Below are 25,719 nucleotides of genomic sequence, written 5' to 3'. Positions count from 1 at the left end.
GTTATCCTTATCAAGAAAGTTCATGCACAAGCACATGTTCTATCAGCACTAACAATTGAAAATTTTTTACCTCTCAATAAGCTCCCTATTGTTTGATTTGTGCTTGAACAAATTTATATATATATAGCGAAGGGTTATTCCACTGTGACATGTACCCGCTCCTAAAAAAATTTCTTGGAAACCATATTGCAATTCTGCTTTTATCTATCATATAAAAAAACAAAAACAAACACAAATGGTTAGTTTCAAATCACTATTACTTGCTGCTACTTCTCTAGTTAGCATTGCTCAATCTAGAAAAGTTTTCATCGAGAATGATGGTTTAGAAGCTTTGCAACTTTTGATTCCTCTCTATGGTGGTGTCGAGGTTGTTGGTATGTCCATGAGTTTCGGTTCTTATTCTGCTGTTGATGCCGTTGCTGCCGGTTACAATGTTCTTAAAGAGTACAACATGACCTCTTGTATTCCTTTGTACTTGGGTGCTCAACAACCACTCTTGCAAACCAATGACACTTTCCAAATGCATAGTCAACTTTTTGGTGCCCCTGTTTGGGAGGGTGGTTTTTCACCTGATTACGAAGATTCTTACACTTGGGATGAAGTCGATTATGATCAAGATACTCCAGGTGCTATTGCTTTGATTGAAGCTGTGAAGAAATACAAAGACACCGATCCAGTTATGATTTTTGCTGCTGGTATGATGACCACTGTTGCTCAAGCTTTGAGCATTTATCCAAAATTGGCTGAAGAGGCTGCTGGTTTGTACATCATGGGTGGTTACATCGATACACAATACGCTCAAGCCGTCGGCACTGCTATCCAAGTTGATATTAACACCGATATTAACTTGATTCAAGACCCTGAAGGTGCTCAAATTGCTTTGACTGCTCCATGGAAAGAATTGTACATTGGAGGTAACGTTACTAACTACTTGGTTCCTTCCCAAGAATTATACAACCGTATCATTGCTAAAGCCGGTTCTTTGGAAGCTATTAACAACAACACTTATTTTACCGCCCTTCAAGACATTGTTTACACTGGTAACTACGCCGAAAACAACGATCAAGAGACTTTGCCATTCTGGGATGACGTTGTTTCTTTCTTTATGACTTATCCTGAATTGATCACCAGCTCCACCAACGTTTCCTGTGCCGTTGATACCTCATTTTATTCTCCATTTTACGGTAACTTGAGAATTTGGGGTGCGGATTTTGCTCCAACTGCTGGTGTTAAAGTCGGTAACGGTACTCTTGTCAACTCTATTGTCGACAGTCAATTTTACGACACCATGATCGAAGTTTTGTTCCAAGATTGGACCCAATATTGTCACACTGGTACATACGCTCCTTTGGCTGGATATTAAGTCAAGACGAATTTACGATAATACCTATTTCTTTCTTTTCGGGATGATATTCCCTTCTATTACTTTGAGAACTTCCTGAGATTCCCCTTTTTATTCTACTTTGTTATGATATTTTAAATCTTTACACAATACACTTTAAACAGTATTTCCATATAATTAATATTTATTTTACCTCATTCTTTGAGGACCCAGCATTATACCGTTCGACGAACTTGTAAAAAAAAATGGCCAATTTTCATGCCTCCAGATTCTAGTTTATGAATTACAAGTTTTCTCGTCAACTTAAGCTTTTCTTTTTGCTCGCTATCTAGCTGGTCTACATTTAACCAGTAACATTCTAGCTGCTCACAAATTGCCTTCAATTTTTTCTGCTTTTGATCCATCGCGTTAGCTGCTGCGAATTTATCGTCAACGAACTCGCGTTCGATTTGCACCATAAACTTCTCCTCAATTAGCTCGTTTACACTCCATATGAGTTAGGCAATCTCAGGAGTCATAGTTGACATTTCGTCGAACCGGAATTTGTCTATTGTATGGCTTTGTGGCGGGATTTCTATTCTAGCTCTTTTTGCAGCACGCACATCGTTAGTTTTTTCAATATCTTCTTCCTCACATCGACACCTCAGAATTTTGATACAGTCGATTAAGAACATATTGCCTTTAGTTTTCCAGACTTGGGTAATTCTACCACTACAAAAAGTGCATTCAATCCAGAATTTCATATAGTCGTCCACTTTAGAAACCGTTTTATTTATCCTCGCAAACTTCTTTCGCACTGCGTACAAAAGCGAAAAGAAGCATGCTTTTTTCATCTTCACCTTTTTCAATCCGATGAAAGTTTCTTTGACTCTATTGGTTACAGTTGTTTCATCTTTTTTTTTGATTAACTCAAAGATGTCCCTGGTCTTCGATGAGTCAAAGCCCTCGTGATTATTACCTACTGAATCCTCATCCTCGATGTGTTCCTGATTATTGCCTACTGGATCGTCTTTCTCAATATCGTTTATTAACATGAGAGCTATTTCGAATATATCTATAAACTGATAGAAAGTTATTTCAGTTGGAAGGTGATGCTTGCGAAATCCGCTAGGCAGAGTAGTAGCCGAAGGCAACATGCTGGCAGTAGCAGTTGAATTATTGGAAACCAGGTGAGGGGTTGTTTCGGAGATAGAACAAGGAGAAATAGAAACAGAAGTGTGAGGATGTGAGACAGGAGAAGAAGTATCATGGGAAGGTGAAAACTGTGGATTATTTAAAAGATAGAGGGGATGATGTTGATAAGGAGCTAGTACATTATGGGGGGCTAGTAAATGAGGAGGATGATGTTGATGAGGAGCTAGATGATGAGACATGGTTGGAGGAACAGGGTGATGGAAGAAATAAGCCAGAGGTTGAGGAGCCAAGGTTGGAGGAGGGGTTGGTGGTTGTGGCGGAGGAGGAGAAGAAGAAGAAGGGAAAAATTGAGGTGGAGGACCAGAATAAGGGAAAAAAGGAAAAGGAAAGTGGAAATCTGGAGGATGAGATGAGTGGAAACCACCGTTAACAGTAACCCCATTCATAGTTATACCATTCATAGTTGTACCACTCATAGTTCCTTTGGGATGGCTCCTGAAGCTTTGTGTGTTGAAAATCACGCCAGGCGTCAGCTGGCCCTCCCCAAAACACCGTCGATGGAGGAGGCATATGGCTGTCGCGTTCGGGTTCAGAAAAAGAACTCGAATTATGGATGGGATTGGTGTCACTAAAACAAATCCTCTATTTTTTTTTTTTTTTTTTTTTTTATGATAATTGTAGGAAAACAAGATTATGCAGTTACAGCATCTTGATAATTCATTTGACGACATGTCTGGCTCAGATATAATCTAGCATACTTTTGGAATAAAGCTTTAATTTCGTAAAAAGAATTATCTTACGTGTTTACCATAAATACCCAAATCTTGAGAAAGAATTGTACAATATAATAATGACATACTAAACCAATAATAAAAACATTAATTAATACTAAAGTATAATATATCTAAACTGTCTTGTTTTGTTTTTTTTTGTTTTTCGAAATATACAAGTGTTATCCGCAAACAACACAAACAGAAATGTATAATACACTCATAATAATGATATCTCAAACGAAATTGCAGGAGATTCGGCAGAAGCTTTCTTTGATAGCACCTTATTACAAAAAGATGACAATTCAATCAAGATCGATGTCCATATTATTATTGCTTTCTTCACCATCATCTCTATTTTGATTATCTCGACTTGAAGAATTAACATTCGCTCCATTATCACTGTTGGCAGTTGTTGAGGTTCTGGAATTACCATTGCCATTTTCCTGTTGACTTCCATTTGGAGGGGCAAAATTCCCATCCATTCTAAAAACCTGAGGAGGTCCATTACCATTCACTATACTGGTTAATATCGTAGCATTTGCAGGTTCACCGTTTGCACCAGTCAAATTTTGCACCTCACGTTGAATCATTGGCCCAACAGTGCTCATGATTAAGTTTCCAAACATGCTACCAAAGCTATTGTTATTGTTGTTGCCACCATTATTTTGACCATTGTTACCTTGAGGATTGGAATGATTGTTATTGTTATCATTGATGTTAGTATTCGCCTGTGGAGTTTCTCTTACACTATCGATATCAATATCTCCCGGATCTTCGGTATTATTATCACTAACGGCTGCTGAAGTGCTAGTAGTATCACCATTGCCATTGTTGCCAGATTCATTGTTAATGTTGTTTTCACTGTTGCTGGCGTTTTCTTCATTATTATTGCTTTCATTATTATTGCTTTCATTATTATTGCTTTCATTATTAGTTGTTTCAGTAGTGGTTGTGGTTGTAGTGGTAGTAGTTGTTGTTCCCTGCCCACCCCCAAATACAGTGAACGGGTTCCCATCACGATTATTATTTCCACGAAAAATATTTGACGTCAATTGGATATATCTTTCAATGGCCTCTTGTGGATTAGTCGCCCCATTCGCTTCATCAGCAAGATTGAAAACCATGCCATTACCACCTAGCGTTGTATTTCCATTGGTATTATTATTGGTATTATCAACACCAGTATTTGGCCCTTGATTTGGAATCTGAATCGAGGTCACAGCTGGCATTGTGAAAAGCGCACCCGAAGGAGCAGTAGCATTTCTTCCGTTCATAGTAGATCCACGACCGCTATATCGCGCAATGATACTCTTTATATCTTCTTTGACATTTCTTAGCTCCTCTGGGTTTATTCCTTGCTGACGAGCTCTGGCTTCGGCTATACGCAAAGAAACAACCATTTTCGTTATGAAATGCGGCAAGGTTTTGCGTTTACATTCTGAAATATAACGCTTAAGTTTGGACTCATTAGTTGAATCGAATCCATTTGGGAGAATCATACCTTGGGATGCTTTGATAGCTTTGACGTACTCCTTCATTGATGCAAAGGCATTGCCTATATGTAGATATGAAAATGCTAGACGAGCATACGCTACTGCAAAAGCTGGGTTAATAGAAAGTGCAAGTTTAAGATCGTTTATAGCATCATCATGGAAATCTAACTCCTGGAACATGGCGGCCCTGGAAGAAAGGATGATCGGGTTACTTGGTTCAACCATTAGCGCTTGAGAATAGTAACTTAAGGCAAGACCTCTGGAAGTCTTCTGGGCTTTGTTTCCCTTTTCTTTGAGTTCCGTCGCCTTCGCGCGATTGAGTGAAACGCTAACAGAAGACTGGGAATTTAGGACATTCAACTTTGTGATTGCCGCAAAAGATTGGAAAAGGTCCATGACCGTCATACTTGGTGCAGCACTCTCACGTCCATCTGGCTCAATGGTCATACGGAAACGATATCGATCAAGTAAATTAGCGGCCTGTTGGAAGCGCTCTTTTGAAATTGGGAAGGGTTCACCTGGAATTGGAAGCCTTAAGTTTGACACTAAAGGTGGGTTTTCGCAAAGTTCATTAAGGTAAAGAGAAATCACTTGAGGTAAGTCACAATGAAAATCCAAATCAGCACGATAATGGTTGGAGAACTTGGTTTTTCGAAAGGCCATATCATTGTCAGAATGAGGGAATTTATAAATATGCCAGCCATATACCAACAAGTCTTCCAAATCTTTTTTCACAAACTGTAACTTTTCATATGGGGCGTTATCCTGAAGCCCTAAAATCTGACGGAATAATTTATATTCTTCGAGGTTGTGCGGTTTACAAACCTCTGTGAGATCCTGCAAATCCTTTATCACCACAGCGAGACCTTCAAAACGTTTCTTGTTCTCTTCGGTGTTGTGTTGTTCTTCAGGAAACTTTGCATCCTTAATTGACCGACGAACATGGTCGATATACAGGATAATACCATGTAGGAGACAATATAGTTGGGTATTGTTTAGGACCTTGCCATATTTATTGGCGTAGCGACTGAAATTTTGGGTGGTATTTTTGTCTATATCCATTTCCATGTTGGCGATACCTTTGTATGATCTTTTCACTTAATTATACTTGGTAACAAGTTATATATAATTATATGGCGGATTAATAATTTTTTGTGACGAATGAGGCATCAATCATGGTGCACGTAGCATAGAAATAAAAGAAGCGTCTTCGATTACTGATCGCTTAGTCAGTTTACAAAATCGAAGATACGGTGATCTCCAATGATCCGAAGGAGTCCAGATAGTCTTGGATTTCATAAAGTAAGAGAGCCTTTGAATAATAATCAGTCACATTATAAATATTAGTCCATCCGTGGCTGTGTTCTTATCTCCCAAAGACCGCCCGCAATTATTATACTATGTCATGTGACTTAACGTAGTCAACGAGGAGCAGAGATAACTTATCTCCAAACAAGCATTTTCATCAACACTCTTTCTTTATATCTGCAATCTTATCATTTTAAGGTGGTGTTTTCTTAACAAATACAATAATGTGCCGTTTTCTAATATTCAAGGGCAAGGAGGATATTCGTTTATCTCATCTTCTTACACGCCCTGCCCATTCTATCATCAATCAATCGTATGACTCTCGACTTAGGTTGGACCTCCGTCGCCCTATAAATGGTGACGGCTTTGGTGTGGGCTATTACACCGATGATAAAGACAACGAGGGTCCTTGTGTGTTTCGTGCTATTACTCCTGCATGGAATAATCAAAATTTGGAGACTCTCGCCGAAAAAACCAAATCCAGCTTGGTATTTGCTCACGTTCGTGCCTCTACTTACGGGAGCCTTAGTGAAACCAATTGCCACCCTTTCACATATCATCAGTTGATGTTTATGCACAATGGCGGGGTTTCTAATTTCTCAAAGATAAAACGTCGTATAATCAACCACCTCAAAGAAAAATATTTCCTTTATATTCAAGGTGGTACCGATTCTGAAGTCTGTTTTGCCCTTTTCCTAGATTGCCTCGATAAGCTCGGGTTTGATCCAAAGAAACCTTGCGGAAACTTTGGTGCTGAGAATCTCAGAGCAGCTTTACTCCAGACAATCAATTTGCTCAAAGAATTTTCAAATGAGCTTGATAAATCGGATCCAACTTACTCGTACGAACCTTCACTATTGAATTTTGCGGTCACTGATTCTTCGTCAGTGGTTATTTCCCGTTACATTACTTCAAAAACCCAAGAGGCTGCCTCGTTGCACTTTTCTTGCGGCTCCTCGTTTTCAGAATATGAGCCAGGTCAGTATGTTATGGAAAGGGAGGATCGGAAGCAAGATGTGATCATGGTGGCTTCGGAACCGTTGACTTTTGAAAGGAAAGACTGGATCACTGTGCCAACTAATACTGTCCTCACCATAAAGAATCAGACTGTTTTGTTTCATCCAATTCTTGATGAGTATTACCAGCCCGACTTGCTTAGAGGAAGAAGTAGTGACTTTGCAGCAAGTAAAGGTCTTATGGGCCCAGTTCCTGTTCTGATCAGTGATTTGAGCAGTCCTGTCCCTCCATTAGAAAGAGAGGGGAGATCCAGCAGAGTTCATTGAAAATTTTGTACTATAAAAATCCACTATAATATATTGATCTTTTGCATTTATTGTCTATAATATTGTAAACTTTGATAATTTGAGGATATCTAGCAATACCAGCAGAGCTTGTCAGCCAGAGGTCCTGAATTCGTTTGCAGGAGTCAAATACCAACAGAGGAATGTATTAAAGTGCTGCGGTACCTTGCTGTATATGAAATAGTACATTGCTTATTGATCTAATCGTTATCCATCTGTAACTGCACATTGCGTATTTATTTTTTGCTTTCCTGTCTATTGATTCCTGTCTCATTGGAATATATTGGAAAATACAGTTTTCACAAGATCTGAATACTTTGCTGATAAGCAGACTATTAGGAAGATAAAGCTACATTCAAAATTTCTTATACACACCTCATATACCTCATATATACGCGGGGTGTATAGGGAGGCATCATTAGCTCATGATCGAAACAATCAGCTTATACAATGCTTTGCGAGCACCATCAGCACGGGTCTGCGTGCAGAAAATTTTCGAAAATTTTATATAAAAAGAAAGTCAGCAGATTCCTCGAAAAGAAACAAACCCCCAACATATTAAACCCGACAGTGCCACCCGTCGTAGGTTTCGTTTAACAACCGTTCGTGATAACAATATAATATATATATATATTGTTGTGTGCTCCGTTTGAATTTTTCGTGCTACTCGCCTGAACCATATGTCATAGTTACACACCATACCACCACTACTTTGAGTTAGTTAGTCATTATGATCAATCTTGCTGAATACGACATTTCCCGTTCTACTGGGTTTGTGCCTGAAAAGTTCCCAGTAGAATGCCTTCCCCAAGATTATTACCAGCCGTGGGAATCCCTTGTTGAGAACCTTCCTGCCCTCATTCTCAACAAATCAATTAGAAGGCTTATTGATACCACTCTTCCCGTGCTCTCCACTGAGCATCTTGCTAATGAGGGTGAGGTGCGCCGTGCTTACGTTGTTTTGTCGTTTTTAACCCACGCTTACGTTTGGAGTTTTGATTGCCAACCGGTTTCTTCGCTTCCTCCTCAACTTTCTACTCCATATACTGATGTTGCTTCGCAATTAGGCCTTCCTCCAGTAGCCACATATGCTGCTCTCGTTCTCTGGAATTTCAAACCAGCACTAAAATCTCCAGGCCAAACATATACCGATGTTTCCAAGCTCACAATTGATAACTTTTCCACGGTAAATACATTTACTGGATCCATCGATGAAATGTGGTTTTACCTCATCAGTGTTCAGTTTGAAATTGAAGGAGCCAAATGTTTAGATGTTGGAATGAAGGCAGCTACTGCTGCCGCCCAAAATCGTCCAGAAGACCTCACCACGCATCTCAGAAGCCTTGCGGAATTATTGGATAATTTGGGCCTGGTTCTTCTTTCCATGGAAGATATGTGTGATCCCCATGTTTTCTATTTCAGAATTCGTCCTTTCTTAGCTGGTTGGAAAAACATGCGTGAATTCGGACTTCCAAGTGATGGGATTATTTACGGTACTGGTGAGCCCCAAACCTATTCTGGTGGATCTAATGCGCAATCATCATTAATTCAATATTTCGATACTTTGTTAGGGGTAGTCCACCATCCGACAGGAGTTCGTCCTGGTAATCATGGAACTGGATCCTCATCTACCCTCACTGGCGCCAAGTCCAGTTTGAATAATAAAGAAAACAACTTCATGGAGCAAATGAAGTTCTACATGCCAGAGAAGCATAGAACCTTTCTTGACGCACTTTCTGAAGAGTCTGTGATTCGTGAGTATGTTAATGGATGCAGGTCAGAACGCCCTGAATTGGTGCTTGCCTACGACGCTTGTCTTGCGATGTTGAAATCATTCAGAGACAAACATATTCAAATCGTCACCCGGTACATCATACTTCCATCTCGTGCCGCTAATAATTCAAAGACCTTACGTATTGGCTTGGCCTCTAACAAGAAGAGCTCATCGACCGTGGGGCTCACTGAGGAAACAGGAGAGAGCGGTGGTGCAAGAGGTACCGGTGGTACCGCCTTGTTGCCATTCCTCAAGCAATGTCGTGATGAAACAGGCGATCCTGCTGCTGGATCATGGGGTAGACGTATTCTCACTGGAGGTATACTAAACTTAAAGTACACCAATAGAACTAAAAAGAATGTTGACAATATCAAGAAAGAAATTCACAATCCATCATTCAATCTTGAACAAGAAAATGAGGCTGGCCATTGGTAATATTCCCTAATTGTTTTTTTCTTTTTTTTTTTTTTTTTTTGATGACCTTTTTTGTTTTTGATTTCACTTTGTTCTTTCCGCTTGTTAATATTTTATGGTTTTATGTTATGTATCAAATTATATGTTCAGAAAATTTTTTTTATGTTTCTTTTTGTATCAAAACCTGTATTTTTTTATCAATAACACTATCAATGAGAGCACTCTATTGAATAGGATGAAGGGCATTGCAAATCGTATTTCTGGAGTTTGCTGCTTTTTTTTTGCTTGCTTTTAATGTTTATCCTGAAACATCAATGGCCAGAGAATGAGTGGCTCTAAAAGGAAGAGATATATATATTATGAATAAAATCAGGGAGTTTTACCGAATGTAAACAAAAGGAATTTTACAGAAGATGTACTTTTTTCGTATTGCTCCATGAAGAACTTCTCTCTGCATCTGTGTAGCTTTTTTTGAATCCTGCTATTTGCTTGAAAACTTTAATTTCACAGAAACATCAATAATCCCGAATTCCATGTCTGTACTCTTCTGCTGAGCAACCAGTATGTGATCATCACACACCTTTATTATTGACTGTCATCATGTTGTAAGGTGCCAAATGTTGGTCAATGTATGTACGGGTGGAGTCATGGTGTGCAGGTGTATTGAGCACCAACACCACAATAATTCCAACAAGATTTGAGAAAACGACACAGGAGCTTGGTAGAATCAATGCCATTGGAAAGTGATATATTAGTAGGGAACTCATTCAAAATATGTCTGATGAAGAGGATAATGCCTCGATTATAACTGGTGGTGTTGGCTACAACATTGGCCTGCCATCAGTTCTTTCATCAACTAGAAACTCGTTTGATTCTCTTTCTAATTATTCATTTGTTAGTGACACCAACAACTCCACGCTAAATAGTAGCCTGGGGAATGCCTTTGGCATTGCCACAAAATATTCTCCATTGGGATTCAATTCGATATATGAGCTTGTTTCTGGCGTTGACTCGAGAAGAAAAAACAAGATAGCCATCATGATCAATAATAAAACCACCAAGATTTCACTAGGCCCGCCAACAATTAAAGATATTCCCCAAATCAGGCTTGCAAAAGCTGAAAAAGTCGACGATACAGAATTTTCAGAATATACCATGGCCATTGAAGAACAATTTGAGATTTTTCAAGAAAATAGAAACTTGACTCGTTCTGCATTGACTACCATAGAGACTAATGAAGATCAAGCCCCAGGAGAATTACATAAAAACCACATCGAGAATGTTCCGAAAATCTATTTCCACCAGGATTTCAGACTTGATGATCCAAGAACTTTCTATAAAGTCATAGATGGCAATGAAATTTTGAGCACAGACACAGACAATAATCAGCCGCATCCCAAGTCCAATGATCAGTTTTTGGTAAACAATGCATTGTTGCAGGAAAAGCTATCATGGTACTTAGATATTATTGAGATCCATTTGATCGATGAGATCTCGAAGTCCTCAAACTCATTTTTCAATACATTCAATGACTTGAGTAAAATTACCGAAAACCTGAAGGTTTGCATAGCCAAATCTCAAAAACTATTAAAGAAGTTCGATCAATTAGAAGGGAACCAGAGTGAACTTGGCCTAAAAATTTTGAAGAATGTCACCAAGAAATTAAATCTCATCAAGTTACAACAATCAATGGTACAAATCCATTTAATATTGAAAATCTCCGATTTTGCAGAATTGGTGTACTACAAAGGCAGCAATAACAGTGGAAATATTACCGAAGAATCTATTATCAACAACCATTTGGACTCCTTGAGTTTAATAAATTTGGCGGAATACTTGATCAGTGGTGATTTGGCAACTTTTGAACTGAACCTCAGACATATTGTGGACACAGATTCAAATAACGAAGTTTTCTTGCCTAACTCAAAGTTTATTTCAGATTTAATAAATAAGTTTCACAGAATATTCAGCAATGCAGATGGGAACTGTGCTATCCGAGACGTATCTTCAATACAGTCGCTCCAAAATCTTAAATCTTTACTTGGCAATTTAAAGAGTAAGATTGGAACTTCTCTTAATAATCTCTTCATTGATTTCTTGGTTAATGATTTGAAAAGCTCGCTTAGCTTAGCATCACCTAATGCCAACTCTATTCAAGCTAGTTTGTTGAGCTTATTGCTCGAAAATCTTAAATTCGATAATAAAATTATCACGGAAAATCTCAAATCATTTCTTTCGACTTCTGGAATTGAAAATCCTACAAAGTTTGGGCCAAGCTCAAATTTACCAATAGATCATTTCAAAAAAATTCTAATCAAGTACCTTTATGGTCTCATAAAATCTGACCAGATTTTCATTTTTTTCAAAAATTTACAAGAAAAATTAGTAACGGAATTCAAAAGTGTCATCAAATTTCATCTCCCAACTACTCCGTTAGCAAGCTCATCATATTCTTCTTCATCTAGTTTGAATTTATTAGGCCAAAGTGACGACGAGAAAAAGAACACTGTGGTATTAAACGTTGGTACCAATTCCTTTGAGTCCTATCATAACTATAAGGACGCTCGCCTGCGTTTAGTCAATAATGATTCCTTGGAAACCGAATCTAATGGATCAACTACCATCTCTAACCTTACAAATACCAACTCCACTCATGGTACGCCGACTAATTTTGGTAATACCAACCAAATCCTCGTCAACAATCTAAGATCCATGTCCAATCCGATCGACTTCGAAATCATCTTGGTCAATATTTACTCTAATCTAATCACTTCATTCAAGCGAGTATCATTTTTCCAAAAAATATTACTTGACTTATCACTTGATTTGATTCAATATTTGCCTCCGAGACCCGCTGCTAATGAAAGCCAATCAGAAGACAATATGTTGTCCAATCTTGATTTATCTTCGACAATCACTAAAATTATCGACATTGTTAATAAGAGACTTTTCAAAATTGTGAATATTAAGGCTGATCAGATTTCAAACTGTCTGATAACTGGATTTGATTATTTTTCAAAATTCTATATCTTAAACAAGGTTTTCTTGATTAAACTCGAAAATTTGTCGACTTCATCATTGTCCACCGGTCTTTTACAAGTGGACCCACCACCAAATTACTTGTCAAAATTCTTGAATAAAGAAATCTATGATTACTACATCTCTTATACTACGATTCTCAAGAAAAACACCATTGACATTATTGAAGCCGATGTTTGGAAAGATTTGAGTAATGTTGCTGAAGGGGATCAGTTGCAAAGAACTGGACAAGAACTCATTCACGAAATTACGCAAATTTGTGATAATATTGCTACTACCTCGGGTAAATCAATTGCTAAGCTTCCTGAATCTTGGGTGGACATTATTGGATTCACTTCCTACTTGAAAACAGACATTCTTAAGGTTAAGAAAGGTGAAGTTCTTGAAATTGATTCCGCTAAAAGTGTGTTATCCGCGGTAAATACTCCGGTAATGGAGGTTTCGAGCTCTCCATCGAAAAAGAAGGCGCTCAAAAAATTAACTATCAAAACTTTTACCGGTTACTCTGATCCTCGCGCATCCGAGAGTGACCATACTCAAGAGGATACAAACAATCATACTTCTATTGTTGTACCACAGTTGGTAGTTTCTGTGCTTCAATCCATCAAAGAATTGTTGATCTTGCATTTAACTTTAGGAAGACATCATGCTTCTTTCCCGTTTGTGCTAGTTGATTTGATCAGATTGGTGAATTCAAAGATGAGACATCAGATATTAGGGGCCAATGCTACAAAAACTACAGATTTGAAGCATATCACTGCCAAACACTTGACCATTTCATCTCAAGGTTTAGAATTATTTATTCGACTCATTCCTTTTGTTTCCATGATTATCTCGACTATTAACAAGACTAATCTAAATAAGCTGATATTCAAGAGATCACAAGAGATCCAAGGTTCCAGCAATGACGACAGTAATAGTGTCACCGTTGAAGAAGAGTTCCGAAACCTAACCCAATCTCTCACGGACCATCAAAATGATGTCTTCACCAAATTAATTTCCATCATGAATGATCGGGTTACCAATCATGCAATAGAGCTCTCCAAAATTGATTTCTCAGTTCCTGAAATCTCAACCTCTCCTTGTAACAGATACATGGAAGTTTTGGTTAAAGAAACTGTCACTATTTCTAAAGTTTTAACCAAAAACTTGCCGGAAAAGCAATACCTTATAATCTTGTCAGAAATTTTCAACAATTATAAAAAAGTCATGCTAAAAGAATTTGAAAAATTTTCTTCTGCTTCCAATAAAGCTTCAAGAACTGGTAAAATTTTCCGGGATAATTTTGAAAAAATGAATTTGTTAAAAGATATTGATTATTTCAGAGTGAAGTTGGGTGATTTACCAGGGTATGGTGAGAGTGGAACAGTGATGTGGGAGGTTGTCAATAACATCAAGACCAAAGAAGATTTAGATATGGAACTCAAAATGGTTGTCCTCAATAAACATACAGTCACAGAAACTGTTAAATCTGAAGAAGTGGAGACTAGCAGTGCAGAAATATCAAATGCAAAAGATGAAAAAACCGAAGTTGAATCTGGAAACTCCGTGGCAAATGACACCTCTGATTTGAAGGCTTCTACAACAGAAGTGCAACTTATTACTCCATCTGCTATTCAAGATGACACTTTTGGGGAAAACACTGATGCGGATATAACTGCTGTCAGTCCTGCTCCTGATACTAGTAATAATCAGGAACAAGTGCTCGATGAAGCCGTGCCTGTTGTACCTGTCGGACATATTTTGCCCCATGATCTCACAAAGGTTGATGATAAAGAAGCACCAGAAACTATTCCAACATCAACGGATATTGCTGATGAGAAGGAAGATAATCATCAAACAGTGAATGTTTTTGAGGAAAATGAAAAATTGGAGCCACAGGAAGAAACGAGCAAGCCATCAGAAGCCAGTGACATTGTTGACAAGACCAAAGAAGACAATGAATCAGGTTTGGAAAAGTCTGCACCAAAGGATCAAGAATTGAAAACTAGTAGCCCATTGGTATCCAGCATTACCAAAATGCCAGAAGTTGGTGATACTTCCACAAATGAAGTTGCTTGTGTTCAAGAAGTTAAGAGTGAAAACATTGAAAATATTGCGAACTCTCTGAAGGCATCTTTAACAGCATCACCGGTGGATGATGATGTCTCAAAGCTAAATCTGCCTGCTGCCACAAGTGCTTCTAAAGGGGATGAATTTTATAGCAAATCTCTAGCAGACAGCATTGAGGGATCATCTGTTGATGAGAATGAAAGGTTGAAGAAAGAAGACGGATCGGTTATAAATGAAAGCACAATAGTTGAAAATAAAGAAGTGGAAAGTGAAAACAACGGGGACATTATTGAAACCAATGTTGTCAAACCCCCGGAAGCTTCTGAAGCAAAAGAAATTGTATTGGAATCTAAAGCAGTTTTGCTAGAAGGCGTTAACGGATCATCTGCCAATGAAACTGAAGACCTGAAACAACAAGAAGAAGTTGCTACAAATGAATCATCTGTACTGGACATACAAGAAGCAAAAGATGAAAACAACCAGAATAGCGTTGAACGCAACGCTGGTTCAAAAATTGTAAATGCGGAGAATGTAGTAGGTGATGACCCTACAAATATCTTGAAGAAAAAAACTGAAGAAAACGCTGAGATTGAGAAGACTAATGAGGAGGGAGAACTGAATAATGAATGTTCTGTAACTGCAGATGATCAGAAAATAGAATCCGAAGTGTCACTCCCACAACCTTCTAATAAAACTGCGAATAAAGCCAAAAAAAGGAACAAGAAGCGGAAAAACAAAAAAAAAAATTAGAATCATAAGGCCGCCAATGCCAAAAATTTTCTATATTAATATTTTCAATTCGCATATTATCATATACCAATTTCATTAATTTTTTTAATGCTTATGTCTTATTTTTTGCTTTATGTCCTTGTTTAGAATCGCTTTTGTACTCAATAATTTCTACATGTTTTTTTTGTTTTTTTTTCATTCGTTAAAAAAATCTATCATTAAATATCATTATGCTTTAAACGGGATGACTATGCAAATATTTCAGTGTTGTGATATACATCAATCACATCACCATTCTTGAAGCCATACTGATACAATTCATCTTCGTTGTTGACTAGTTCTTCCGTTTTGTAAATAACCTCTTCATCGTTATTTTTCCCGTAATACTCTTCAAACAGCAAAGTGAAGAATATACGAAGCTCCAATACTGAATAAACGTCAAACAATCTCTTGATAATTCCTTTGAATTGAAGAATCGTCATTGTATTGAAAAAGGTATGCTTGATTTCGTTAGAGGAGTGTGAGGTTGGTTTTTTCATTTTCTTGGAATCATTGATTGTTGCATCATGGAATCGTAAAGTGATATCAATAAGATTATACTTTATAGTATTTGGTTTCCTATGATCTATTAGCTTGTTAGATGTTAGACAATCAATATCTTTGCGCAACTCAATAATATCGACATTATACCTATCACACAATATATCAAGCCTTTTCGTACCAAAATTACTAAAGATAAATCTTCTAGCTTCGCTAGAATGACAATCATTGAAACACCCCTCTTTCAATTTAGCAACGAAGTATAGCTCAGAATTTTTGCGTTCGTCCAACAATATCTTACTTTTGTTCAAGTATTCTAGCGAATCATTGAAACGGTAAACCACACTGACAAAAATCTCCTCTATTATGAAATCTTCCAATGTCCCATCACCAAAAGCTGTCGGGTCACGGCTTTTGATTTTATTGAATTTCGCAGTATATTCTTCTAATTCTTCTGGTTTGTTCCATATTTTATTATTATCATTGATTTGTAACTGCTTTAAATTTGGGAATTTCAAGTTTATAATATCTAATTCTTGGAATGTTGTAAATTGGTTGCAATTGAGATTGAGTCTTGACAACTTGAACCACTTCCAATCCAATGAAAGATCATTATATTTTAGCGCTTCGCTATGGGTTTCAATTAATGACGACGGTTGGTACTGTTTAGTTAGAGAATTTATGTTGAGGAGCTGAGACGATACGGGGATATTAGTCAAATTGGCATCATCCTGGGTCAAAAGATGAATTTGATTGTTGGACAAATTCAACTCCATCAATCCTCCATTCCTGAAAACATCAATTAAAATCCATGGAATGCTTGTGAGCTTATTGAATGATAAATTCAACAGTGTGATTCTTTTGATATTGTCACTTATTGTCAAAAATTTCAAAAATTGAACTTTAATTTCATATTTGCCAGTTGATAAATGCGTAACTTGCAAACAATCTTTAAAAATATAATTTACCTCCTGCATAATTTCCTGAATCTCAATATGTTTATCAGTCTCTATGACACTAGTATAGTCACATAAAAACCATTCATCATCAATCAAGTTATCCGATAGATTAAGGTCCTCTAAATTATCAAATAGTAATAAAACAATCATCAAAGTTGATTTTCGAAGATAATTGCTCGATATTTTAATTTTCCTCAAGTTAGAAAACATCCCCTTAGCATGTTTTAAGCTATCTTGGCCGAAATTTTTGCTCAAGGAGTGGTTCAAAATTAAATGGCCGAAAAAAGTGTCATCACTCACAAAGTTATTATTTGATAAGTTCAAGGTCTCCAAATTTGGCAAATTAAGCATAATTTTGAATATCTGATGGGTTGAGCTGAATAAATTTGAAGAGATGTCTAAATTGGCTAATAAGGGTAGCCTCATAGATTTCATTTGGCTATTTGATAATGAAAGCTGGATGTATTTTTCAAGACCATAATCATAGTTATATAAATCAGATACGCTTCTGGTGCTTCCCATCAGTAATTCACAATCAATGATACTTTCTTTAGTTAGCGATGCTATTTTCAACCCCTCTAAATCTGAATTGCTATGCATTAAATTATCAAACCCATAGCTTTGAACATTTTTTGATCCAAATTTGATGGTCTCGATATCTCGATCATGAACTGAGAAATCAGCATATTTGTTGACTAAACTCTTGAAAAAAAACCTTCCCCTTTGAGCATCTCTGTTTAATTTCCTTTCTTTTAGGAACGACCCAGTTTTAAGCCCCTTGATGGTGTGAAAATATCGGATATTTTGCAATTGTCCATCATTCTTCCCCTTTAGTTTGTTGTCCCATTCAACACCTACCGCCACATCCTCGGGCCATTGAGGAATCGTTCCAATGAATCGGATAGTGCAGCTCTCACCACCGATAGTAACACGCTGACCCACTTGAAATTCGCGCATAGTGTTTCTCGTTGGTGGTAGTTACCATATCTTTTATCACTACTCCCAACACTAATGAAATTAAGGACATCTTCCCTATGGCACGTGATGATAGAACTTGCTGTGATCCACCAAAATGGAGTGCGATGCTCTTCGGAGTTGTAAATGACATAATTACCTCCTTTTTGTCGCCTGGGACTTTTAAAATGTTCATTATTTTCTCTCAGTAGAGACTAATATACATCCTGCAATCATTTGGGGTTTCTTTATTGTTCTGCGATCTTCAAAATTTGTACTGAAGGTTATTGTGTCTAGGAAGAGCTCTTGATGATTTGACACATCGTTCATATCACTACATGAGAAGGTATTTTCTTGAAGAAGTATTGTAATAAGGTGACTACTATAATATTATGTATTTGTATTTATTAAAAAATGACTAATATGCAAATCCTTTTTATTGTTAAGTAGCTTCCCAACCTGCCAACTCCTCATCATTTGTTTTTCTCTCAACTTACAAATAAATAATTTGGAAATGATCACCAACCCAAGAAACTACTAATAGAGATTGAATAAACAGCAAGCAATTATATGTGGTTTCATTTCCTCGAGCTCGTATATACTGAATTGTTGCGGTGTTGAATTTTTGAGGCACAATAGGGATTCACACAGGAATATGCATTCAAGCGATTTCTCGCCAACACACAATTGGAACACATACTGTTTGAATATAAATTTTTAGAATGAGTGTGTATATGCCCCCCTGTATAAATGTTTTGTTATTAACGGTATCCCCACACAGCCCCAGGTGTTATTTTTGGAATTGGGCCAAAAACTGTCTACAAATCACCAGCTGTGGGGGTACCACACCCTGAATGCCATCCGATTAGACGATCGATTGACAAGTTAAAGTTTTTAGGTGAAGAGATGGCTGGCAACCGTCGAATGGACCAGGGCCTGTCAAAGACTCAGTAAAGTTTCCATCAACACTTTTTAGTCTTCTTTTTTGTTCTTCTGGGTTTTGAGGATTCTATCAACGAATGAGACTGAAGAAACTCAAGCATACATAATAATCATAATAAACACTCTGGAATCTATTTATTTCATCTCCTGGATCAACTTTTTTTTTTTTTATTTTGAAAAATTGCTTCTAACAACAATCAAGAAGAAGTGATAACACTGTTTTCCACTATATTTCTTTAGTCAAAGTCTTACAATTAACTTAAGCAAAAATATTTCCAGTCTCGAAAAAGTTGAATTGGTCATTGCCTGATAAAATATAAATAGAGGAAGACATAAGGATACTACTTCAAACTTCTATCATCTGTCATATCAAGAGAATCAAGAAACAAGACAACTTCATTTCAACTTCAATTCATTTTCTCCTTGGAGTAAAGCAAAAAAGCAATAGCATTACAAAATATCCTAAGGTCACAAGCTTAATCATATAAAAACATGCCCACAGAACCATTTATCGTTAACCTTGGAGCTTCCAATCATAGTCTCATCAGAGGATGTCCTGGAGTTCCAAAAACTTGCCCAAGAGTTGAGAGTGTTCTTGAAATTCGTTCTAAAGACGGTGGGTCGTTTGCTATCAAAACCATAATCTTAGAATTAAATACTCTTCAGTCGGTAAGCGTACCTTCGACAGCTGGAATTAGCTCGAATGATGCTCATAGAGCATATGGTATATTTAAGGATACTATTTATAACTCTGAAAAGCTTGGGTCAGAGAAAGTACTAGGAATGGACTTACCATTTGTTATTCCAATCAATAAGGACATTATATCAAGTGGGAAAAATAGCAGGTGGAATGCTAAAACAACACATAACATAACCGCAAAGATAGGATGGTTCAATGGTTCAAAGTTGGAAGTTTTCACTATTTCATTTCCGTTAATTGTTAAACGATACGATACTTTGCCATTATACAGACAATTCAATGAGCCAATAACCAAAACTATGGACTCTCCGGACAAGAATATTTTGGTTGAATATTCATTACCAAACAGTTCGGTAGGGCCGAATGATGAATTGGTTTTATATATGAAAATTTCTCCAAATAGTAATTTCTTGCACAACGGTGGGGCCACGGAGACTACTAAAAGATTATCATTCATGAAAAAGAAGCCTCCGGTCTTCAAATTGAAAAAAATCCAATTTGAACTTCGGGAAGTATTGGTTTGCCATGAATCCGGATTGTCTTCCAAACAAACAAAATTATTATCTAAGCAACAAGATTTTGATGCAGAATTGGGGCCAGACGGTATTACTACCCAGATTTCATTTGATTTTCCGTCAGAGATTACAAAAATCATTTCGAACTCATCATCAAATGCTGTTAATTCCTCATCTCAATTGAAGAAGCTACCTTTGTCATCCTTAAGCAATAATAACAGCAGTTCTAACGTTCTCAGTAATACTAATTCCACAAAGATATCGCGAAATAGCATGGATGGTTATAGACCACAACTTACAAAAAGATTGACTGGGGGCTTACTATCTTCAACAAGCAATAAACGAAGAAGCTTAGACTTGAGAAATGTCAATCAAAATTACCAGTCATTGTTATCTTCGTCATCATCAATTGAAAATTTGCGAAATGCAGATACATCATTTGATAGTGTTCAGAGTGATGATACACTCGATATTAAACCGGTACCCACCATACAATCAGTCGGGTTGAATCATAATAATAAGACATTAACCACAAATACCAAATTACTTGAGGAAGTTAACAATGGTATTCCAATAACTCATATGCAAGGATTCACAACCAATGGGAAATTGTTTTCCATTAAGTACGAATTGGTCTTTAAGGTCAAGATTCATAATAGTAATTCTGGGTCATCAAAATCTTCGGTAAAGTTTACCCAGCCAATTACTGTTTCTCCGTATGATCGAATCCAAAGTGTTAGACTTTTGAAGTGGATTATTAAAGAATGGGAATTTGCACAGTTTATTAATAATACTACTTTCCAAACTAATTTTGATAACAAAAAGGTCAATTATATTAATAGTTTCACTACTACTACCAGTGCCGCGATTGCAAACACCCCAATTAACTGTGACGTTGATTTTGATAACGTTGCAGATGATAATGATGATGAATATTGCAATTTCGACACCACAAACGAGCTTTTGACCGATGCGGTTTTCAGGGCTAGTGTTAGTTTGAATGTTTCTGGTAACACCCAGTCGAAAAACAACTTCTTCAATGTTTCAAAAAATATGAACAAGTATCATCAACAAAATGGCAATCACTATTATGATTATAGTATTGGGGCTTTGAGAAACGGAGAATTCGAATCCAAGAATCTCAATTATGAATCTTTTTCTAAATCACAAAATAGAAGAAGCCTCAGAGTTGATAGTGGCAGAAATGATATAGAAGGGAACGATGACGATGCTGAAGATCCTTATGCTTTGACGATTTATCAATGTAAGCCATTTCATGTTTACAGACCTCAAAACCAAATGGACTGGAAATTATTAGGATTGTCTGATCGAGCAATCGGTGCTCATGGAAAATCTATTGTCCATTATATTGATTGATTTCTTTTCTCTTTTACAGAAATATTTTTTTTTTTATTTGAATTATATCCAGTGGGGTTGGTTGATCAGTAAATTAAGGGCTGTTTTTTCCCTTCCCTCTTTTTTTTTTCAAGTTGTTATTACCTGGATATTTGTGCATATCTTTTGATACTTTCAGTTATGCTTATAGGGTGGGACCATTTTCTTTGTATTTTATTTCTCTTTCCGTTTGCCATTTCGTTTTCTTACTGTTTTTTGTTTTTTTTTGGTGATGTTGCTTGGGTCCTTTATTACCTAGTTGATATCATGAAAGAATATTTGATTTAGTTCATCTCACAGGCTGTCGTTACATCATAATATTGATTTATTTTCTTGGTTCTTCATTTTGAATTTTCATTTTTAATCATTTTTGATCATTTTTAATTTATTTTAGATTTTTATAATAATAATACTGGCGGGATTGGCTCTATTTTTTTCTAGTTATTTTTATTGTCTCGCAAGGAATTCAATCTTCACTGTTGTGTAATTTACAGCTGGGCCTCACAAAATTAAGGCAGATACAGAGGATAATAAGATTCTGGTAAACCAGGAAGATGTTAATATTAACAAGATACAGTGTTTTCATTTTTAATTCGTATATGGACAGCTATTTTTTATAGGCCAAGTCGGAGATTTCAAGGAGCGGCAGGGACCATTCATAACGCTTTCCACGGCAAATCTTAAAGTACCACTTTTTTTCTTCAATTGAGCCAACCGGACTCAAAATATACTGTAAGCAATATTCTCAGCATAAGTCCACCTCCAACGATAGTTCCTTTAACGGATCCTCCTTCAATCGTTCTTAGAACAAAAAAAGCCAGGGATTTCTCAAAGAAAGCAGTTACTCACTAGTTTTAGATGGTTGGTACATGAATCTCCTCACCTTGCGCAGTTAATTGAGTCATCAGTACAACATATTAAAGAATATCTGGAAGAAAACTATTTGGAAGGAATACCTTATTCCTACATCGTCGTATCAACCGGTGACTTTTTGCGTACTCACGGCTTTCAATTATTCCCTGGGTTACTGCACTTGTTATATCTTGAAATTAGAGAGAGGACTCGCCGCCAGAGAACTACTTTGGACAATACAGAAGGTTCAATATCATTTTTGAAAGACTGTTCTGTTTTTTTCAGGAAGTCTTATGCCTGCTATATCTTACCCGAAAATTTATTCATTCCACCAATAAATGATGCTTATTTGAGGAGTTATTTTGTAGATTGGCTTCAAAAAGCCAACACTACTTTAGTTCAATTGAGGCTAAACCGAAGTTTTCTAGAACAATTGACCAACGAGATTGATGACAAAGGGCTTGAAAATCACTATGGAGCTCTTTTGGGCGAAGAAGACGATGATGATGATGATGATGATGATGAGGAACTTATGGATGAAGAAAATGATTTTTTTAACCAACTTTGTCGAAAGCAATATTGAGCTGATTGGAGAATATACTGAATTGGCTCTCTAAAAACGATATAGTCAGAGCCCTGAACAAAGAAGTATTGAAAGAATTCATAAAAAAGCTTGATGGAGCCCATATTACGCCATCGAAAAACTTACAACATTTGTGGATGTGTTTAAGAGAGGAGATATCATTAGAGCACTTCAAGAAGGTATCTATCTTCTTCGATATGGATCCTGAAGAAACTCTCAAAAGTATTCCAGAAGTTTCCCTTGATATCGTCGGCAACGATATCTCCAAGTACACGCCGTTGGCTGCAATGTTAATTTCCATATCAAGAAACCAGGAAATTGTGGATTACATTAAAAACCGAGAATTGATGAACGAGTCCTGGTACAGAAGAGGTTCTCTTTACGATATAGATGAAACTAGTTCTGATGACACTTTGTTTTTCATGATCAATCTCTCAATGGGTGAGATTTATCTATTAAAAAAACAAAAAAAAAAAGTCGTCTTTAGTTTATGGCAGATCATGAATTTGCCCGAGTTTTGCAGAACGTCCGACTACTTCATGGTGTTCTGGGCTGTACCCCCACTGAAAAATTGGATGAGTTTGCGCAAATACTTTTTGATGAGGTTGAAGTGCTAAATGAATTAGGGCAATTAGGCAAATACAAAATCCGTGTCATTTTAAAGCTCACCAGTAGCGATTTGTCAGCTACAAGTTCCCCTCTTGAAAGTTCCCGGGCTTGATACTTACACGCCATGCAGATATTGTATGACCGTCCAAACCACCCTCAAAAACAACAGAAGATCAATGTGGGTCTACAATCCAGCGCCAAGGAGAGTAATAGGTGATCCATTGTACGTTGGGAACCCTAAAGGTGGTGCAGATATAAGTTGTCCTTCGGTATACCACCATACTCCGGCCTTCCTCCAATTGTGGTACCCAGACCCATACCAAATTGTGATGGAATCGCTTCATACTTTTTCACTCAGCCAATTTGATACCATCTTGAAGATTGTATTTGACATTTTTAAAAGAAAAAAACTGGCACTATTATCCATGATTGAAGGTATTAAATGTCCCGAAGTTGGCTCAAAGACAGTGAAGTGGAGTAACGGTGGTAAGAAAACCGAGGAGGAGTACAACCTCGCCATTAATTGTATTCTTATGTTGAGTACTACCCTGGTTTTCGATGAAGGTGCCAATTTTCCGCTTGTTGATGCACGGGAAAAATTGCACAATCTCAAGACATTGTTGTTGAATTAATACCACTTTGTGTTTCTCATTAGAAGCGACCGAATTGAGCAAAATGGAATAAGACAATTACCTGCCACGCTGATAATCTTTTTGTTGGGATTGGTGGGACGTTGTATATGGTTAAGTTCTTTATTAACGTCCCATCCAATATCAAAGTTCTTGCTGCTAAGGTGAAAAACACACAGATACACGGGAATAATTTTACTGTCTTGGGCTATTCATTCCGGCAAAAGGGTCAAGAATTCGATTATGTTCATGCATTTGAAGAATTTGATGTTGATAAGATTGATAGCATGTCCTGCTACTACCATGACTCTAACACCAGGATTACTTCTTTGTTCAGAAGAATTTGATCAAATTTCCTTATCACTATTTATTTTATTTATTTTTATTTATGTTATTTATTTATCCATTCATTTTTCAGCTAAGGCATATAAATTGTACTTATGAGTATATGCTTGAACTTTCCAGTTAATATATGGTGTAGAACGATGGAACAAAGGGCCAGCCAGCACTCTCCTCTGCCTTTGATCCCCCATCACGGATGGTATAAAATTCAGGTGTCTCTCACAGATTTTTCAGGAGTGTAATTTTTCTCTGAAGAATTTGCATGGGATGGCGCCCAGCAGCTGGAGCGATTTTGATTGTTCCCATACAAATTCCCCCACCAATACCTCAAACCACCCTACAACATTATTTTTCGTAAAAAATTACAATCAGACTGAGAAAACTGCAGAAATTGCAACCGAAAAAATATTTGCTATTGAACAATGACAAGCGATAGGAACAGTGTCTTAAGTTGGATTGAAGATCCTGCTAGAGAAAAAACTATTGTTGATTTGGTTGCTTTTGTAACCAAAAGCTTGTCAATTGATCTCAACACAGAAAGGGAAATGATAGAAAAAGCTTCACCTGGTTCAAGTAAATGTATTGAGCCACTGGTAGATTTTAGTGTTGTTATTAATCCCAGTTTTCAAAGGATTACATTTGATTCTGTTTTTAAAAGCCAAGTCAAGGTTTTGACTCATCAAGAATTGACCAAATACACAAGTCTAAAGCATCACCCAGTCAATTGATTACATTTATCTTCATTCTTATTTGAATGGAGAATAAACCAGGGTTTGCTACGAAAATCTAGACGCCAGCGCGACTATGGAGGAAATAAAAGCAAAAATTTTATTTGCACATCACTATTTCCTCAACTTTCAAGATTATACCAACATCAACCAAACCCCAGAGGCAAAAAGGGATGCCTTGATATTGATGAGTTTCTCAATATTATGCTTTGCTATTTTTGATAATAGTGTTCATCTTCTGATTATGGTTGAAAGTGTTTAAAAATTGCTTAGGGTTTTAGAAAATCTTTTGAAGAGCCAATCTTCTTACAATGTGTTTCACCAAACGGAAGACAACAGCCTATATACTAACGAAATCCTTTCTTTCATCTTATCTTCCTGATCAGCTTTCTGTGTTTGTTTCCATCGGACACTTAAAAATTGGCAGGATTTCTAACTGTCTTTTTGACATCTTTTGTTCTCATTATTGGCGGAAAACAGACATTATCGGAGGTTTCAAGGCATTAAAGTTATCACACACACAGTGAACCGGATGTAGAATATTCATACCAGCAATGATAAAAAGACAGCAATGATACAAATAGAAATGATAAAAATTGATGACGAAAGATA

At 36.9% G+C, this 25,719-nt stretch overlaps 13 protein-coding genes across 13 annotated transcripts; 10 read left to right on the top strand and 3 right to left on the bottom strand. All coding sequences in view use genetic code 12, as the record gives it.

Annotated features, from left to right (window-relative positions):
* Positions 1–235: 235 nt before the first annotated feature.
* On the top strand, positions 236–1,363 carry DASC09_059950 (uncharacterized protein; the record flags this gene model as incomplete). The annotated part of the gene is made up of 1 exon (XM_064999579.1): positions 236–1,363. The coding sequence occupies one exon, from the start codon at positions 236–238 to the stop codon at positions 1,361–1,363; it is 1,128 nt and encodes a 375-aa protein (XP_064855651.1).
* Positions 1,364–1,839: 476 nt separating this feature from the next.
* DASC09_059940 (uncharacterized protein) lies at positions 1,840–2,952 on the bottom strand (the record flags this gene model as incomplete). Its single annotated transcript, XM_064999578.1, has 1 exon — positions 1,840–2,952. The coding sequence occupies one exon, from the start codon at positions 2,950–2,952 to the stop codon at positions 1,840–1,842; it is 1,113 nt and encodes a 370-aa protein (XP_064855650.1).
* Positions 2,953–3,551: 599 nt separating this feature from the next.
* DASC09_059930 (tetratricopeptide repeat protein) lies at positions 3,552–5,810 on the bottom strand (the record flags this gene model as incomplete). The annotated part of the gene is made up of 1 exon (XM_064999577.1): positions 3,552–5,810. The coding sequence occupies one exon, from the start codon at positions 5,808–5,810 to the stop codon at positions 3,552–3,554; it is 2,259 nt and encodes a 752-aa protein (XP_064855649.1).
* A 464-nt stretch (positions 5,811–6,274) lies between these two features.
* On the top strand, positions 6,275–7,333 carry DUG3 (glutamine amidotransferase subunit DUG3; the record flags this gene model as incomplete). The annotated part of the gene is made up of 1 exon (XM_064999576.1): positions 6,275–7,333. One exon carries the CDS (start codon positions 6,275–6,277, stop codon positions 7,331–7,333), a length of 1,059 nt encoding a protein of 352 aa, XP_064855648.1.
* Positions 7,334–8,081: 748 nt separating this feature from the next.
* BNA2 (dioxygenase BNA2) lies at positions 8,082–9,560 on the top strand (the record flags this gene model as incomplete). Its single annotated transcript, XM_064999575.1, has 1 exon — positions 8,082–9,560. The coding sequence occupies one exon, from the start codon at positions 8,082–8,084 to the stop codon at positions 9,558–9,560; it is 1,479 nt and encodes a 492-aa protein (XP_064855647.1).
* Positions 9,561–10,313: 753 nt separating this feature from the next.
* VPS54 (Vps54p) lies at positions 10,314–15,380 on the top strand (the record flags this gene model as incomplete). The annotated part of the gene is made up of 1 exon (XM_064999574.1): positions 10,314–15,380. The coding sequence occupies one exon, from the start codon at positions 10,314–10,316 to the stop codon at positions 15,378–15,380; it is 5,067 nt and encodes a 1,688-aa protein (XP_064855646.1).
* Positions 15,381–15,607: 227 nt separating this feature from the next.
* PAC2 (Pac2p) lies at positions 15,608–17,815 on the bottom strand (the record flags this gene model as incomplete). Its single annotated transcript, XM_064999573.1, has 1 exon — positions 15,608–17,815. The coding sequence occupies one exon, from the start codon at positions 17,813–17,815 to the stop codon at positions 15,608–15,610; it is 2,208 nt and encodes a 735-aa protein (XP_064855645.1).
* Positions 17,816–19,246: 1,431 nt separating this feature from the next.
* Positions 19,247–21,346, top strand: RGL1 (Rgl1p; the record flags this gene model as incomplete). Its single annotated transcript, XM_064999572.1, has 1 exon — positions 19,247–21,346. The coding sequence occupies one exon, from the start codon at positions 19,247–19,249 to the stop codon at positions 21,344–21,346; it is 2,100 nt and encodes a 699-aa protein (XP_064855644.1).
* An 876-nt stretch (positions 21,347–22,222) lies between these two features.
* Positions 22,223–22,799, top strand: DASC09_059870 (uncharacterized protein; the record flags this gene model as incomplete). Its single annotated transcript, XM_064999571.1, has 2 exons — positions 22,223–22,229; positions 22,288–22,799. The coding sequence occupies 2 exons, from the start codon at positions 22,223–22,225 to the stop codon at positions 22,797–22,799; spliced, it is 519 nt and encodes a 172-aa protein (XP_064855643.1).
* Positions 22,800–22,936: 137 nt separating this feature from the next.
* On the top strand, positions 22,937–23,416 carry DASC09_059860 (uncharacterized protein; the record flags this gene model as incomplete). The annotated part of the gene is made up of 1 exon (XM_064999570.1): positions 22,937–23,416. The coding sequence occupies one exon, from the start codon at positions 22,937–22,939 to the stop codon at positions 23,414–23,416; it is 480 nt and encodes a 159-aa protein (XP_064855642.1).
* Positions 23,417–23,545: 129 nt separating this feature from the next.
* On the top strand, positions 23,546–24,040 carry DASC09_059850 (uncharacterized protein; the record flags this gene model as incomplete). The annotated part of the gene is made up of 1 exon (XM_064999569.1): positions 23,546–24,040. The coding sequence occupies one exon, from the start codon at positions 23,546–23,548 to the stop codon at positions 24,038–24,040; it is 495 nt and encodes a 164-aa protein (XP_064855641.1).
* Positions 24,041–24,147: 107 nt separating this feature from the next.
* On the top strand, positions 24,148–24,384 carry DASC09_059840 (uncharacterized protein; the record flags this gene model as incomplete). The annotated part of the gene is made up of 1 exon (XM_064999568.1): positions 24,148–24,384. One exon carries the CDS (start codon positions 24,148–24,150, stop codon positions 24,382–24,384), a length of 237 nt encoding a protein of 78 aa, XP_064855640.1.
* Positions 24,385–24,801: 417 nt separating this feature from the next.
* On the top strand, positions 24,802–25,107 carry DASC09_059830 (uncharacterized protein; the record flags this gene model as incomplete). The annotated part of the gene is made up of 1 exon (XM_064999567.1): positions 24,802–25,107. The coding sequence occupies one exon, from the start codon at positions 24,802–24,804 to the stop codon at positions 25,105–25,107; it is 306 nt and encodes a 101-aa protein (XP_064855639.1).
* Positions 25,108–25,719: the final 612 nt, after the last annotated feature.

The sequence above is a fragment of the Saccharomycopsis crataegensis genome, assembly GCF_037102585.1.
Source record: "Saccharomycopsis crataegensis DNA, jcf7180000000098, whole genome shotgun sequence".
In the NCBI taxonomy this organism is placed as follows: Eukaryota; Fungi; Ascomycota; class Saccharomycetes; order Ascoideales; family Saccharomycopsidaceae; genus Saccharomycopsis; species Saccharomycopsis crataegensis.
Note: the sequence above shows the minus strand (reverse complement) of the source record. Positions and strands in the feature narration are given on the sequence as shown.